General features: G+C 39.4%; 1 protein-coding gene across 1 annotated transcript in view; it reads right to left on the reverse strand.

Annotated features, from left to right (window-relative positions):
* Positions 1-15,225, reverse strand: part of BICC1 (BicC family RNA binding protein 1) — a gene marked incomplete at its 5' end in the record, with an annotated part of 236,925 nt that overhangs the window by 42,534 nt on the left and 179,166 nt on the right. The window contains 5 exons of the mRNA XM_006030884.3: positions 4,150-4,401; positions 6,121-6,315; positions 8,919-8,972; positions 9,784-9,942; positions 12,303-12,382. Coding sequence (XP_006030946.1) covers positions 4,150-4,401; positions 6,121-6,315; positions 8,919-8,972; positions 9,784-9,942; positions 12,303-12,382 — 740 coding nt within the window. The remainder of the gene's footprint in view (positions 1-4,149; positions 4,402-6,120; positions 6,316-8,918; positions 8,973-9,783; positions 9,943-12,302; positions 12,383-15,225) is intronic.

Consider the following 15,225-nt stretch of genomic DNA (forward strand, 5'->3'; position numbering starts at 1 on the left):
TTACACATCACCAATGGTCCCTGCCCCCCACAGGGCAGACCCCCCCCAGCACATGGACTACCCTGCCTGCAGTGTCCCAGGCCCCCCAGGGGCTACAGTCCCCCCCAGCCCCCTCCCAGCTGGTCTTCAGCCCCCTGCTCATTCCCTTGCTCTGGACGGTGGAGATGAGCAGGAGAACAAGCAGGAGGCTGGAGAGAATAGGAGAACAAGCAGGAGGCTCATTCCCCCTACCCCTGTTGGTTCCCCCTGCCCTCCATTCATTCCCCTGCTCCCTATTCATTCCCCCGATCCCCTGTTCATTGTCCCCCCATCCCCCATTCATTATCATTCCCCTATCACTCTTTGGGTCTGACCACGGAGCCAGTTCCCCAGCCATCAAACCATAAGGTTGTGCAGTTGCCAAATTTTACTGTGAGGACATCATGGGAGACCAAATCAAAGGCTTTTTCGAAATCATCAACCTCTTCTCCTTTGTCTGGGTAATGTGTCACCTCATCATAGAAGGAAATGAGGGTGGTCAGGCAAGAACTACCCATAATGAAGCCATGTTGGCTCTCTCTCAGAATGTTGCCTTCCATCAGCCTGTTGTTGATGGTTTTTTTGATGATTTTTTTCCAAGGTCTTTCCAGGGATTGAGGTCAAACTTATTGGCCTGTAGTTCCCTAGAAGTGCAGTCTCGCTGGAGGACAGGCTGGCAATTTAGACCAAACTGGACAGGCTCGTAAGGTGGGTGGATCAAAACCTGAGGACATTCAACATGGAGAAATGCAAGGTGCTCCACCTTGGGGAAAAACAACCCACAGCGTACTTATAGACTTGGCAGTGCTAAACTCACTAGCACCATGACCAAAAGAGACTTGGGGGGTCATGACTGACCAGAAGATGAACATGAGCCACCAATGCGATGCCGCAGCCAGCAAAGCAAATAAAAACTCTGGCTTGCACCTACCGATGCATCTCAAGCAAGACCCAAGAAGTCATCCTCCTGCTTTAATTGGCCTTGGTTAGGCCACAGCTGGAGTACTGCATCTAATTCAGGGCTCCACACTTTAGAAAGGATGTGGAGAAGCTTGAGAGAGTCTAGAGGAGAGCCATGCACATGATTAGAGGTCAAGAGAACAGGCCTTATGAGGAGAGGCTGAGAGGCATAGGACTCTTAAGATTGGAAAAGCAAAGGCTCAGGTGTGACTTGGTGGCAGCCTGTAAGTATACAAGGGGTGTGCATCAGGAACTGGGACAACGTTTGTTCACCAGGGTACCCCAAGGGAAGACAAGGTTTAACGGTCGCAAACCACTGGAAGACCGTTTTAGACTGGATATAAGGAAAAACTTCTTTACCGTCCGATGCTCCAGAGTCTGGAATAGACTCCCCCGAGAAGGGGTGCAAGCACCTACTCTGGATACCTTTAAGAAACGCTTGGATACTTATCTTGCTGGGGTGATCTGACCCCAGCTGGTTTCCTACCCCTTGGGCAGGAGGCTGGAACCGATGATCTCGCAAGGTCCGTTCCAGCCCTAATGTCTATGAAATATATGAAATATCATATCTGGATTTTCCAAAAGCTTTTGTAAAGCCAGTTATGTATGGTAATATCAAAGATCACACTGAATGTTATTGGATAAAAAGTCTCAACTAAAGGTTAAGAAAACAAAAGGAAAAACATGGAAATTTTGAAAGCTGGAAATAAGTCTTCTTTATATGTACATCACAAGATTTGGTATTTTGACTATAGTTTTACTATTGTACATTTAGAACATGTGGGTAAGGATAATGGAAAAAAGGAAAGAAAATAAATATGTCCATTCTAACACCAATATTAAGTGGGAAGACAATTAAAAAGGTCCAACTGCAGCAGAGATTTCTGTGGTCCAAGCAGCATTTTTGGAGAGAGGTTGAAGATATAAAACTATATTGTCAATATGGGAAAAGTTTAAATATGTATGAAAACAAATGAAAAATCTAGTAGTACTTGCAAATAAAGTACAGACCAAGCTGTTTTATACAAAGCCACTGAATTAAACTTTCTTGATGAACTTACTAGTGCACACTGGAATATAAAGAAAAAGGCAGATGGACTGCCAAGCCATTGACAAAATTATATGCTTCTATGACTAGCATGTATTTATGTATTTGTAGCATGAAATGGTTTTCAAGCCAACATTTAAGATGGTCTGTAATTTATTTATACACCAATATAACCAGTGAGTAAAAACTTGTCAAGTTCAGTACAGACTAGTATTAATGCCAGGTTCAGAAGACATTTAAAAATAATTAATATTATTAAAATATGACACATGCATGTCATAAAAAGACATGCAATATATATGTTAACATTTTTGTTGATGTGTTATTCTATGCACAATGTCAAAAATCAATAAAAAAATAGTTTTCATTCACAATAAGTTTGTCAACTTCATTTTACATGTGATGATTGTTTAAAAAATATGAGTGTTATCACTACTATGTAGTTTACTCATCTAAAAAAGCTTGAAGGAAACTTAACCTTCATGTACTTTCAAAGGGCTGAATATAGTGATCTCTTAAGGCTCTGGGAAAAAAACTAAAACCAACCAAACAAAAAACAAGTCTTAATACCTCCCCTTAAGCCTGCCTTTTTCCATTATCAGTTTTTATAGTATCCAGCACTTTGACACACTTTAGTAATTCATTAATTGCTTGCTTAGGTTGCTTGTTTTCTGTTTGTTGTTCTTAAGTAGCTTCTAGAGATTAGGATCAAAGAACAGGTTAGGCTGATGCACATTTTGTCACCAAATATCTTTTTACAAGGCCAGAAGACAGTCTTTTTAAATTGGTTTGAAATATCAGCAGCACATATCTGGACTGCTTCCAGGAAGCTAACCATAGCTAACCATGAAACTTAAAAATATTAAGCCAACTGTAGCTATGAGTTTGTCACCACGTGATCGGTTGAAAGTTTTCACTCAGTTACTTCTTTACAAAACATACAACCCATTAATTCTTAGTGAGGTAAAACAGATCACACGTTGCCATGTGAAAAAAAATTACTAGGAAGTGGCAGACATCTGATATCAGCACCGATATTAAACTTGGGCTTCAGTTATTCTAAGTACCAGCTATTACTATGAAGAGACATGGCCTTATGCATAACAAATGTTATAGTTATTAATACAATAATGCCTAATGGATGCAATCAGGATTGGGTTTACAAAAAGCACTCCTCCACCAAGGCTAGTTTTGTTAAAGGGACAGACAAAGTCTATGTAAGACATTTACTGTGGAGGTGACTAATTAGCTCCACAGTAAAAGGTCACTTTCTACACATGTGGTGCTATTAGGATGGAGTAAACTAATGAACTCTATCATAGGATGGTACTGCCATCTTACAGCAGAGTAGTACAAGTACCATCTTACAGCACAGTCATTTACTCTGCCACAATGCAAATGTAGATGCTGACAGGGCTGGCTGGGGCATGAAAGTGCTTCAGTGAGGGGCTGTCTGTTGGCTAGCCCTGCACCGAAGCACCCTTGTGCCACAGCCAGCCCCTGTGTAGCACACTGAGCCGGGCTGGAGCAGCCCTGGGTTGGCAGGCTGACCCACAGGGCCCCCTGTCAGCTGGGGCTGCTCCACCCCTGCTCAATGTAATGTGGTCCTAGGCACATGTGCAAACACCGTGCCTGGGGCACATGCAAACTGTGCTGGAGTATATTCAGCCACATTAATTACATGTGTAGACGTGCCCTCTGGGTATTCTGTATGAATCGCATCCACATGACTTCTACTTAAACTTGCTCCCCAGAAACTTGTGACAGGTAGCCCTGTCAATAGCTGCAGAAAGCTAACTATTTATCCTGCAGACAAATAAAAGGAAGAAGAATCAATGGCCAAGAAAGAAACAAAAATGCCTGTGTGAATATTCTTAAACCCAATTTAAATGATGCATGTTTGTATTCTTACTGAACAAGAGCAACTTTATCCTGACACTACAGGATATTTTTATTAATAAAATATTTAAGGAACTACAATTCATAGTAACTTCTACACAATACATTAAAAAAAAGAGCGGTCAGCTGAATCAATATTGTGTAATAAGTCATTTGCATTTTACAGACAAATTGGGCATACTTTCTTTTAGTTATTTTCATACAGAAATTACTGGAATATTTACCATGAGATATTGTCTGGCAAGACAGACAGACTCAATAGTGCCCTGGAGGTAGACAGTGGATTTCTTTTGTGGGTTACTGGGGTCAGGGAAGTGGATCTGAGCACCAGTTCTCTGCATGATATGTTTGATGTTACTGCCATTTCTACCCATCATAAAGAGATGATGTTGTGCTGCAATGTCCAGCTGCGTGCTCACTGGGATTGCAGAGGCCAAACTGCCTGCCAGATGTTCCAGAAGCATTGCTGTTCCTTCCTACAAGAAAGAGAAAATGCATTGCAGATAAACTGCCAAAACAGCACACCCAAATGCAGGTTGCCTCAGGATACATTTGTTTTAGTCACCGCACATCTAATTCTGAAAGAAAGTCGCAGAAGAATATAAAGGATTTTATTGCATAAATGAAAAACTGAAAGATGCATATTGTTTAAAATTAAGTTGTTTCTGAATTATGAATCAACTTTACTTCCAAGTCTCCATCTTATGAAGAGCTGTACAATATGCAATTGGCTTCACAGGGGACAGTTATGAGGATCTTAATGTCCTGGCCCCAATCCTGCACTCCAATCCAGTATTCCTGTGCACCTACAGTGAAATCCATATGAACTACCCAAACAGAACTAATTTCAGGACTTGGACTATGAAGTACTAATAGACTAGAGACCACCTTACTGCCATAGTGGTCATCTGCACAAAAGCTCAAGACAGCTCCTTTGGCTTTATGAGAGAAGGTAGTGTTGGCAGGATGTGGTCAATGAAAGGCCCTTTCGTTCTCTGTCAAAATTTGCTCTTTTTCTCCCTTTGTCCAAAACAGATCTAATTTGTTGACTCTCTGCCCATGTTTGGAGTCCACATATTGGACTTGATATATGGAAAGGGCTGAGGTTTGTATGACTTGGTGTTGTTTTTGCTACATTGTTTGCTTACTAGATGTTTTACAGTAGGTGGAAGAGGCTACTGCTCCAGTATTGCTTTTTTTGTTTTGGATTGGGGTATTAACCATTTGCTAGCATGTCGAGAATTTGAGTCACCTAATGTGTTAACAGTTTAAACTGAAATGAAGGCATACTAGGGTGAAAGCCAAAAAATCAATCTTTAAACACAGATGTTATTTTATCAAAAATATTAGCCTTTAAGATCAATATATTCAAATCACCATGTGGTAACAGGCAGCCTTACTAATCAGTCACAGCACTGCAACTATACACTGTTTAACACAGTGGTGCTTACCCTTTTGGCCCTGCATGCCAGATGGGCAGGGCAGGGCCGGTCTGCAGTCCAGATTGAGCCCCTGTGCCAATATTGGGCTATGGAGCCTAGCACTACCCCCTCCCTGCCCCAAAGCACCAGGAGCAGGCAGGCCCTGGGGTCAAGCACCACCCCCTTTCTGTCCCAAGTGCCAGGCTGAGGTCCTGGGGTGCTGGGATTGGGTCCCGAGGGCCTGGTACCACCCCCACCCCTGGGATTTGTCCCCAAGGGCCTGGCACTGACCGTTCTGCCCAAACATTCTGGGGCTGGGTCCCAGGTGACCAGCACCATCCCCTCCCACCCCTGTGTCCCAGGATTAGTCCACAGGGGCCTGGCACCACCACCTCTCACCTCAGTGTGCTAGGGTTTTGTTCTGTGGGCCTGATGTCATCCCCTCCTGCCCTTCACACCAGGGTTGGGCCCTAGGGCCCAGTGCCACCACCACCCAGCCCTGCACATTGGGACTGGAGGCCTGATCCAGTTCGCAGGAACCCAGTATCTCACTGGGTCTGTAAATTTGATGGTGGGGGAATCAGTGCCACCGCTCTCTCGCTGCCAAATTTCCAGACCCATGGGGAGCACCATGAGCTGGATGACACAGGGTCACAGGCTGGATCTGGCCTGTAGGCCAGTGGTTGAGCACCGCTACTTTAACAAAACTGTTTAAGCTATTTACATATTTGAGACATTGAGAATAATACTTAATAAGTGTATTAAGTGAATTACCTGTACAGCACTAGTATTATTCTGTGACCCCCTGACAATGACAGTAGTACCATACATTCGAGAACGTTGTTTAAAAGAAACTGAAATGTTGTAAGTCTGTGATATATGCTGAATTGTGGGAGAATTAGGATCTGGGATTGGTTGGAGAATTCCAGCTATGGGTAATTCAAACATCAGTACCAATGGAAGGAGCTCCTAGAATGAGATTGAGATTGAGACAAACCATAGCAACTGTGCAAAATATAATCATACATCCTGCCACAATGCAAAGCAAATTCAGAATTTTCCTATTACTCAGCTCTGATAACATTTAGATTATCTACAGACGCCATAGAGTTCCTTTACAAAAATTCAAGATACGACTATATTTCAAGACTGGTTCTTCACCCTGATAAAAATAGAAATAGTAATTGCTTCATAGTCACATTATTTTTTAAAACACAAATGGCAAAAAGAAAGGGTTTTTAACAACTAAGAAGTATAAAAATACAAATTATTTTTCTATACTTGCTTATACATATAGGTATCTTTGTAAATATGTACACAGGAGTCTTATTCATAGGGAGCTCGCTGGAATTACAGAGACGATGGCGTCTTATAAACCAGTCTGTAAATCACTATTTCTGCCATAACCACCAGAGCTATCAAGCAGTCTTAATATAAATATAGTAATGTTAGAAGTGTTAATAAGAAGTTATTTGATCTAAAACGAGTATACATTCCCCATTTAATTCATAGTTATTTGCAATACATACAAAATCAAAATGGAAAATGATAACAGAAGGAAGAGTACAATAGCTAGATCTGAGTCTTTTGGAGCCCAAATTATTTATTCCAGCTGCATTTTAAATCACAATTATTGTCATTCTTGCCTAAGTCATGAAAATCTCACAACAGTGTTGCATAAGGACTTTGTGCAGGTCTGCTGCGGAAGGTATTTTTAGCAGATATTATTTTCTTGCACAGCATAACTTATGCCTCCAAATAAGGCACACACCTGCTTTTGGAAGGTAGAAAGTAGAAAAAAAGATATGTCCAGAGTCATGGCCAACTGTGTGACAGAGCAAGTCCTGGAAACACAGAGTATCCCAAGAGATGTGGTATCCCAGACAACAGTATGGGTGAGGCAGGAGGAACTTTCTGGTAGGACAGGACAACAACAAGACTAGGCCCCAGACCTGTCATTGCAAGGGCAATGCAAAACTGTTACTTCTTTGCTAGAGGTGCAGTGTTATATCACTCCATATTGTATCGGTACCGATACAAGGAAAATTGTCATTATTGGCAATGGGTTTTTTTTTGGCTGATGTGGTTGATAATGTTGTTGATAAATGCAGTATGCATGCATGTAGCCACCGCATGCACACAGCCAGGAATGCAGCCCAGCATCTGGGCAGTAAGTCGGGGGGAGAGGGGCGGAGGCAGGCTGAGGCTCCCACGGTGAGGGAGGGAGTGGGTCTGGGGCAGGCACTGGTGCTGCCCAGCCAGGGCAGGGTGGGGTGCGGGGCAGAGCCGAGGCTCCTCTGGGGGGCGGGGACACAGCGCCTGCCATGTGGACACCCCCAGAGGAGGTGGGGCTACGGGGTGTACTACAGCCACCCCTAAATTCACAGTAGCTCTCCCGTAGCTCTTCTCCCAGCACCACCATTGCCCACTCCACCCCACTTGCCTTGAGTGCAGCCCGGGCCCAGCCCCCCTGCCAGGAAAAGGCTGGTCAGGCCCGAATGTGTAGTGGCAGCCCCGTGCCCTGCCCGTGTAGTGCCTGCCTGTCCCAGACCTACTTCCTCCCACACTACAGGGACCTTGATCTGCCCAGCCCCCCATGTCCCTTCGCCCACTCCTCCCCTTCCGCCCCCCCCTCCTCCCAACAGACTTACCAGCCGGACACTGCTGCCGGGCTGCATATGGCTGATTAATAATTGGCCATCAGTATTGGCCCCAAAATAGTTATTGATGCACCCCTATTCTTTACTGTAAGTAGCTCTTTATAAGTTCCTATAAATTATAACTTGCTGTTTCCTGCCACACACTTCATCAAGATACTACAGACTGCATGCAGCAGCTCACTCTCCCTCAGCTAGCTCATTGGCTCTTTAGCAAAAAGCTCATCTGTGGCCATGAGAGGATTAATATTGGACTCTGGCTCTGCTGTTTGTATCCATGGAGAGAAATGGCAGCCATCTGGGCAGGCATGAGTCACAGCATATGCTTGTTCTGTTCCACCTTGCTTCTATTCCAGTCAAGACCAGCTTTCCCACTTAAAATATGCACCCCAGTTTTGAAGGGTTCATTTGGTGGAGGGCTGGGAAGAGGTGGACGATGTTGTGTGGTATGCAAGTAAATATGGTTATTTTTTAGCATAAAGACTGCTAGATGATAACTAGTTCATACAGCTCATATTAGGTATAGCCTTTCTATTGGTGGGTTTGAAAAAAATCAAACCAAACCCTGAGTGAATATATGCTTGTGCGTTAATATGGATTCATTGCATTTAATCCATATGGCCACAAATATTATTCACATATTTCTATCATATACAAAGTGTCTGAGAGATTTTTAAAGCTTATTTTTGGATTATTCTTTTAAATCGACTTATAAAATTGCAAACAAAAATTATTTTCTCTATGAATATTTTTTTTCTCATTTTCTTGCAGTTTTGGACTTGGTGATACGATTTGCATATTGGCCACAGCACAGAATTAGACAACCCTAGATAGACTACAGAACTATTGTTTTTCTCTCAATTGTTTTCCTCTACAGTGTCTTTGCCATTTTATTTCTTAAAAATACATAGTTACCCTTATTCTAAGTCTGGCAGACTCCACACCAGCTGGTGGTCCTGCAATAGACACCTGGAAATTGAGAACATATAAAATGATGTAGTGTTCTTATGAAGCATCTAAGAAAAAACCTCCAAATGTTTACATTCTTTTTAAATATTTTTTGTTCTGAAAGCTTAAAGTAAGTAATTGGGAGGCACCCCTCCCCGGCAAATAAATAAAAGTATGCTATCTTTATTATTTATACATTAAATCCTGGTTCATCCTGGGTGCTTTACTGAACTTGAAGAAATTTATATTATAATGAAAGTCTGAAAAATACATATTTAACTTAAAATTGACATTATAGAAAAAAACTCTGATGTATTCAAATCATAATCAGTATTTATCTTTTTAAATGTGATAATGCTAAATGCTGTAATGCGGCATTTCATTTTTGTTAGGTATTTAGGTGGCAAATACATTTGTCACGTAAAAAAAAAATCAGTAAATAAAAACAGCAGCAAAACTGCTTGCTCTGCTTCTCTACCACAGCTTTTACGCAGAATATTCAAAAGATTTTTGATAAAAAACATTTTCAAAAACATGATTTGTTATGAAATGCAGCTTTTTATGGGAAAAACCTCATAAAAGAAAAAGTCTTTAGTTTAACTTGGAATAAACCAATGAGTTTCCTTACTAAATTTTATATAAAAAACATATTTCCCTAAACATCAATTGTTTAGTGAAAATAATCAAACCAGAAATGTTTAGTATTTTGAAAAAAAAAAAGTAATACTTTTATATTTATGTAATACATTCCATATTCTATATATGTGATCCAATTGATTTATATAGAATTACATACATTTATAATGCACACAAAATATTAAGTAATACTTACTTGATTGCTTTTTTCTGCTTGGTTATTCCTATTTGAGTCTGGAAAGTGGATGTGACATCCTGTTTCTTCCATTACTTTTTTAATGTTATTGCCACCTTTACCAATTACATGAGAATGTTCTGTATGTGAAACATCCATCTTCAAGGTGACCCTGTTACTCTAAAAAAAAAAGTCAAAGAATCTATTATTTTTGGATTCTTTTAGAATTGAGTACCTCTGAGCATTAGTGTTCTTCAGTAAATGGAATTTATACAATTATGTAAAGCATTCTGAAAATCTAATTTTATCAGTGGCTTAACATCAACTGAAGTATACCAAGTACCATGCCCATATTGTCATGAGGAAATCATATGGAAATAAACATATTAGGCTTCTACACCATGAGTCTCCCAAATGACAAAATGAGGGGACTGAGAAATACGGCAGACAGCTGCCACTTGACATTTTCAGTTTACTTAAGGTAGGAGGTTTTTTTTGGTGGGCACGGGGGGTTGCTTTTTTTAAACAAATTTCTACACTGTTGGAAAAACAGTGGTTAATTTTCTAACATCATACCTTTTGGATTTTTTCAAAATTCTTATTATATGCTCTTTTTTGTAGGAAGTATTTAATTGTGCCAATTGCAATTAAATATATGGAAGTTTAATGCAAACAAATTTTTGAACTCCACGTGCACAATAGGATATTATTAACTAGGAGGAGTGGTTTAATATAATAGTGTATTCTACCCCAGAGATCCCAGCTGGTGATCTCTACTTTGTGGATCAAAAGGTCACTGTACAGGCCAATAAGGAAAAATGACTTAAATTAGCTTCAATCTGGATGAACATAAGAAATGCTTACATGTAGGCTCCAGTCCTTAAGTCTCAGAAGAAAAAAAAAAAAGCTTAGCAACATTTAGAAAAAAGAACAATATTGTTTAAAAAAAAACAAAATTGAAGCTTTAAATGGTTTTAAAACAAGGGTTTTTGGTATTTTCTATACAACATTTAAAATAGGCCAATAAGGATGTGTTTTTAGTTAATTTTACTTAGATTTTTCAGTGTATAACAATCCATAGAACAGCATATGCAAAAGAGTATACAGTAAAGGAATGACTGATCTGAAGATTACCCAACAGACTTTAAATGTCAGATGGCACAGAATTCCTGTCCCCCACAATCCCAGGAGCAAGTCTGGATGAGAGGAGAAAGCCCTGCTTTCCAAACTCAGCAAGACCCATTCCCTCACAATCACAGGAGTGAGTCTGGCTAAGTGGGGAACCCTGACTTCTCTGCTTATGGAGAGGTGCCATAAGAATCCCTAGGATGCCTCTCTGTAAGTGGAAAAAGCTGGACAGGTGCTCTAGGGGCTTGAAAGGCCTTCAAGCCCATGGAGAAACTGCCTGGGTTGTCTGGAGAATGCAAACAGCTCAGGCTGGACATACTCTCCCATCACAGATCTAACAGACATCTGCCACAATAAAGTGGCAGAGTTTATTACCCCCTTTTTGCCTTTTACCTGAGTTTCCTTTGATGTGGCTTGAAAAAGGGGAGAGACATTTATTTGCTCATAATTTGTGCCACCATAATTTTAGTGACAATTATTTGCTCATAATTTGTGCCACCATAATTTTTTTTTATGGTGGAATAAATGAGATGTCAGGTGACACGTGCTTCCAATCTTACAGAATCAGAGGTATAATCTTAAGGTCCTTCCTTCAGACTATTATATGGACCCTCTTGGTGCTTCCACAAGACCCTGGCCATTCATCCTAAACCCTGCACATCTCATAGGTGTCTCTCTCCCCTTACTTTGTCCTCTAGTTTTCTGCCAGCTTGTCATCCCTCATGACCACACAGAGTTAAACTACTGAAGCCCATAATGTAATAAGTATGAAACACCAGGCACTGGCAAGACCACCACACTGAAACATAATTGGTGCTTCGAAAGCAAGCCATTTGGGAGTTATGATGAGTAAAAGAGAAAAAGCAGGAAACCGTTCAGGAAGTGACATCACCTCATGTCTCACAAATGTCTTCTCAGATGTGCTGCGTGCCAGTATAGAAGCTGACCTACTGTAAAAGTTAATGTTACTCACTATCACTGAGATCCCACTGAGTACAATATAGGGGAAATTTCCAGTTCTGTGATGATTACCCAGCCATTATCTTCATTTTTTTGCAAGACTGTTTAGATTCAATTTTAGATTGATGAAGGTCAGATTATTTCTGCTGATCTTGTAACTTTTAAATATAGTATACATTTCTCTGTAGTGAATGGTTACACTGAGTGGTTGATGGTTACACACCCAAACCTTCATAAAATAAATTAACAAAATTCCAGCAGGTCTATCACCTTTACCATTTTTGTATATCTCATCCCTATGGCACATTTCAGACTTTAAAAAAAATGACTTTTACTAACAAATTTTAATGTAAAATGTCAATAAAAATGACAACCCCTTCACAATTTCAGCATGCTGTTATACATGCTGTGAGACAAAAATATACACCTGAACAATAGAACTTTCTTCTTACTTTTGTGTCTAAGACAGACATGATCCTCTCTTTAGCTTCTTTAACATGTTCTTTTCTTCCAGAGACTTTAATATGTGGATCTATACAAATAGAAATAGGAAATAGTAAACAACATATTAAAACAAGTAGTAAACAAAAGACATGGAAAAAAATTATGAAAATTTTACTAACATGCTTTGAACAATCTACTTTAAATTAGAAATCTTTTTCACAATTTATTTTAAGAAATGGCTATTAGAGATGTATTAAAGTTTAGAAAAGAGTTACAATACTAATCTCTGCCCACTGGAGTCAGCTAAATTACTGACACACACTATTCAGTTCATTCACCCAACCAGTTTTTTCCATAGGGTTATTACTAAATGTATTGTGTGGCATATCTCAGAAGTAGTTTTGCTTAAATCAGAAAAAGTGAAATGAAGGAATCCACAAAGTAATCTACTATAGTGCAGCATGTATATGTAGCAAATCTGTATCAAAAGGTTTCTCTGGATGAATTCTAACGAAGAATAACTAACAACCCCTTCTGAGGCCAGCTTATGCTTCTAAGACCCAGAACCAAATCTATAGACACTAGCCAACACATGATACCTTGTTTTTCATCAGTTCCTATAACTGCCTTTTAAGTATGAGGATTTACATTAAAAGCTGCTTCCACCTGAAAATTTTTTTCAATTTAATCTTACTCATGTAGCTATATTAAATGACAATCGGTACATATGCAAAATAACTGCCACTCTTGGGTTTTACACTTAGAGGCATTAAATTTTGTAGTAGTATATACAACTCATCTTTTATCATTTTACTTAAATGTTTGCCTAATCAGATATCAAGTACTGGATATGAACCATTTTAACTGTAAGGTCTTTTAAGTACATATTAAACATAATACCAGTGACAAATTATGAGACTGAGTACAATGACAACTTAACAAACTTGGGGGGGTTAAATCCTGAAGTCCATACTTGGTCCTAATGCTCATTGAAGGATTTTGCCCAGAGAACTTTATTTAGACTCTGAAGTAAACAAAGTGTCAATTAACTGGAAATTGTACATTATATAAGATGGCAGCACCATCTGGTGTCCAGAAATGTGAATTACCATAACACAACTAGAACTGGGCCCAATTCCAACAATTCTAAATGTTCAGGTATCTGAACATTTAGAATACCTGATCTGGATTTGCAGCTTTGGCCCCATGCCTGTCTCTCCTCTCCATAACAGACACTATTAATATGCCCTATAATATGTATGAACATTTACCTGGGTGAATGCAGATGATGAAAAAATTAATTCCTTCTAGATTTGCCTGGCTTTCTGGTTTTATCAGATTGGTGGAGGGGGCATTAAATTATAACTTGCAGCCTTAAATACTCCTTTTATCAATGTATTTATTTTTAGGGAAAAATAAGCATTACACTCTTAATTTTTTCCCCCTAAAAACAAGGAAAAAAACCACCTATGCTACCAACGACAATTATGAAACTCAGTACCATGTTAAGCTCATTCCTTTCAAGATCACAAAGAAAGTTTGTGAGGAAAAGGAGGTTAAGGTTGTAATGACACAACAGTTTTAAGTGCATAAGAATGCTCACATATGTTGCAAGCAAGTAAAATCTGCTTTGATAATCATTCTTTCCACTAGGAAAGGACAAATTTTTTTAAGCCAAAATCACAATTTTACTTTTTCATTGCATATGTGAAATAATGTTGTGCAACCGATGTAATTCCAATTCCAATTTTTTTTTTAACCATTTGGGGTTAAAACATACACTTGAAATTTAGATTAAATGACAATAAATGCACCATAATACTGAATTACTGAACAAAAAATGTCCATTTAGTTTCTCTACAAATTGCTCCAAAAGTTATTCATTAATGGCAATATTCACTTCCAGATCATTGATGAAAATGGAGTAGACACATTAACGTGTACTGTAATTAAAACAGGAACAGTAGTAACACCAATTAAAAATACTCAATGAATTACAAGTTGGGAGGAAGGGATTTGGATGCATCAGTGAACAAAAACAAAACAGTGAATTATTGATAGACAGATGAGTAGACAGATGAGTAGAGGTACAACTACTGATTTAGCAAATATCCACCACATTGGTGGACAAAGTATGTATTTCCTATTGATTTGCAACAATGGCTTTGAACAAGTAAAAAGTAGCAAAAGGAGAACACAGTTAGAATTCAAAAGACCATCTGGATTTCTCATACAGATTGACATTGGAAGAATGCGAAAGCCTGAAAGGGGGTCAAGAAACTTACCTGGTGTTTTGCCACCTTGCAACATAAAAGGATATCTGATTTAAATGTAAGCATAAACGACTCTTCCTTCTCATGGTCTTAATGATGCAGCAGTTGTACAGACTAATATTGCTCAAATACAATTTTATATATACACTGAAAAATGACTGAAAACAACGCAATGTGCCTGGGCCATTGCCACATCCAGTGTTCTGAGTTTCTCTGCCAACCCAAAAACTCAGCTTGATATTTGAAAGTCAAGCTGAGATACTTTCTTCTCACTCTTCATGACATTCTTCCCTCAATTACATCTCTGCAGTCCAGTATCTTGTAATTATTTGCTCAATGATAAACTGCACTGCTTTCACCAGATTTGCTTAAGTGTGACCTATTGGCATTGTTATTTGAACACAGCAAGACATTTCCTTGATGATGTACAGGAGTATTTTTTTATTATATTCATCCTTTCAAAGTGTTCTTTGATACTCTACACTGCTGACAAGGATAAAAACTTTAATTAATGTCAGCAAATATGACTAAGGCAAAAAAAGCTTATCTAGCGAGTAAGAAGGTGTTGTTCACATAATTGTTCACTTTCTACGGAAACTTAAAAACATAGACCACCTTTCCAGCAACACACTCCTAGCCACCATGGACATTACCAGCC

Source organism: Alligator sinensis, unplaced genomic scaffold, assembly GCF_000455745.1.
Source record: "Alligator sinensis unplaced genomic scaffold, ASM45574v1 scaffold176_1, whole genome shotgun sequence".
NCBI lineage: Eukaryota > Metazoa > Chordata > Crocodylia > Alligatoridae > Alligator > Alligator sinensis.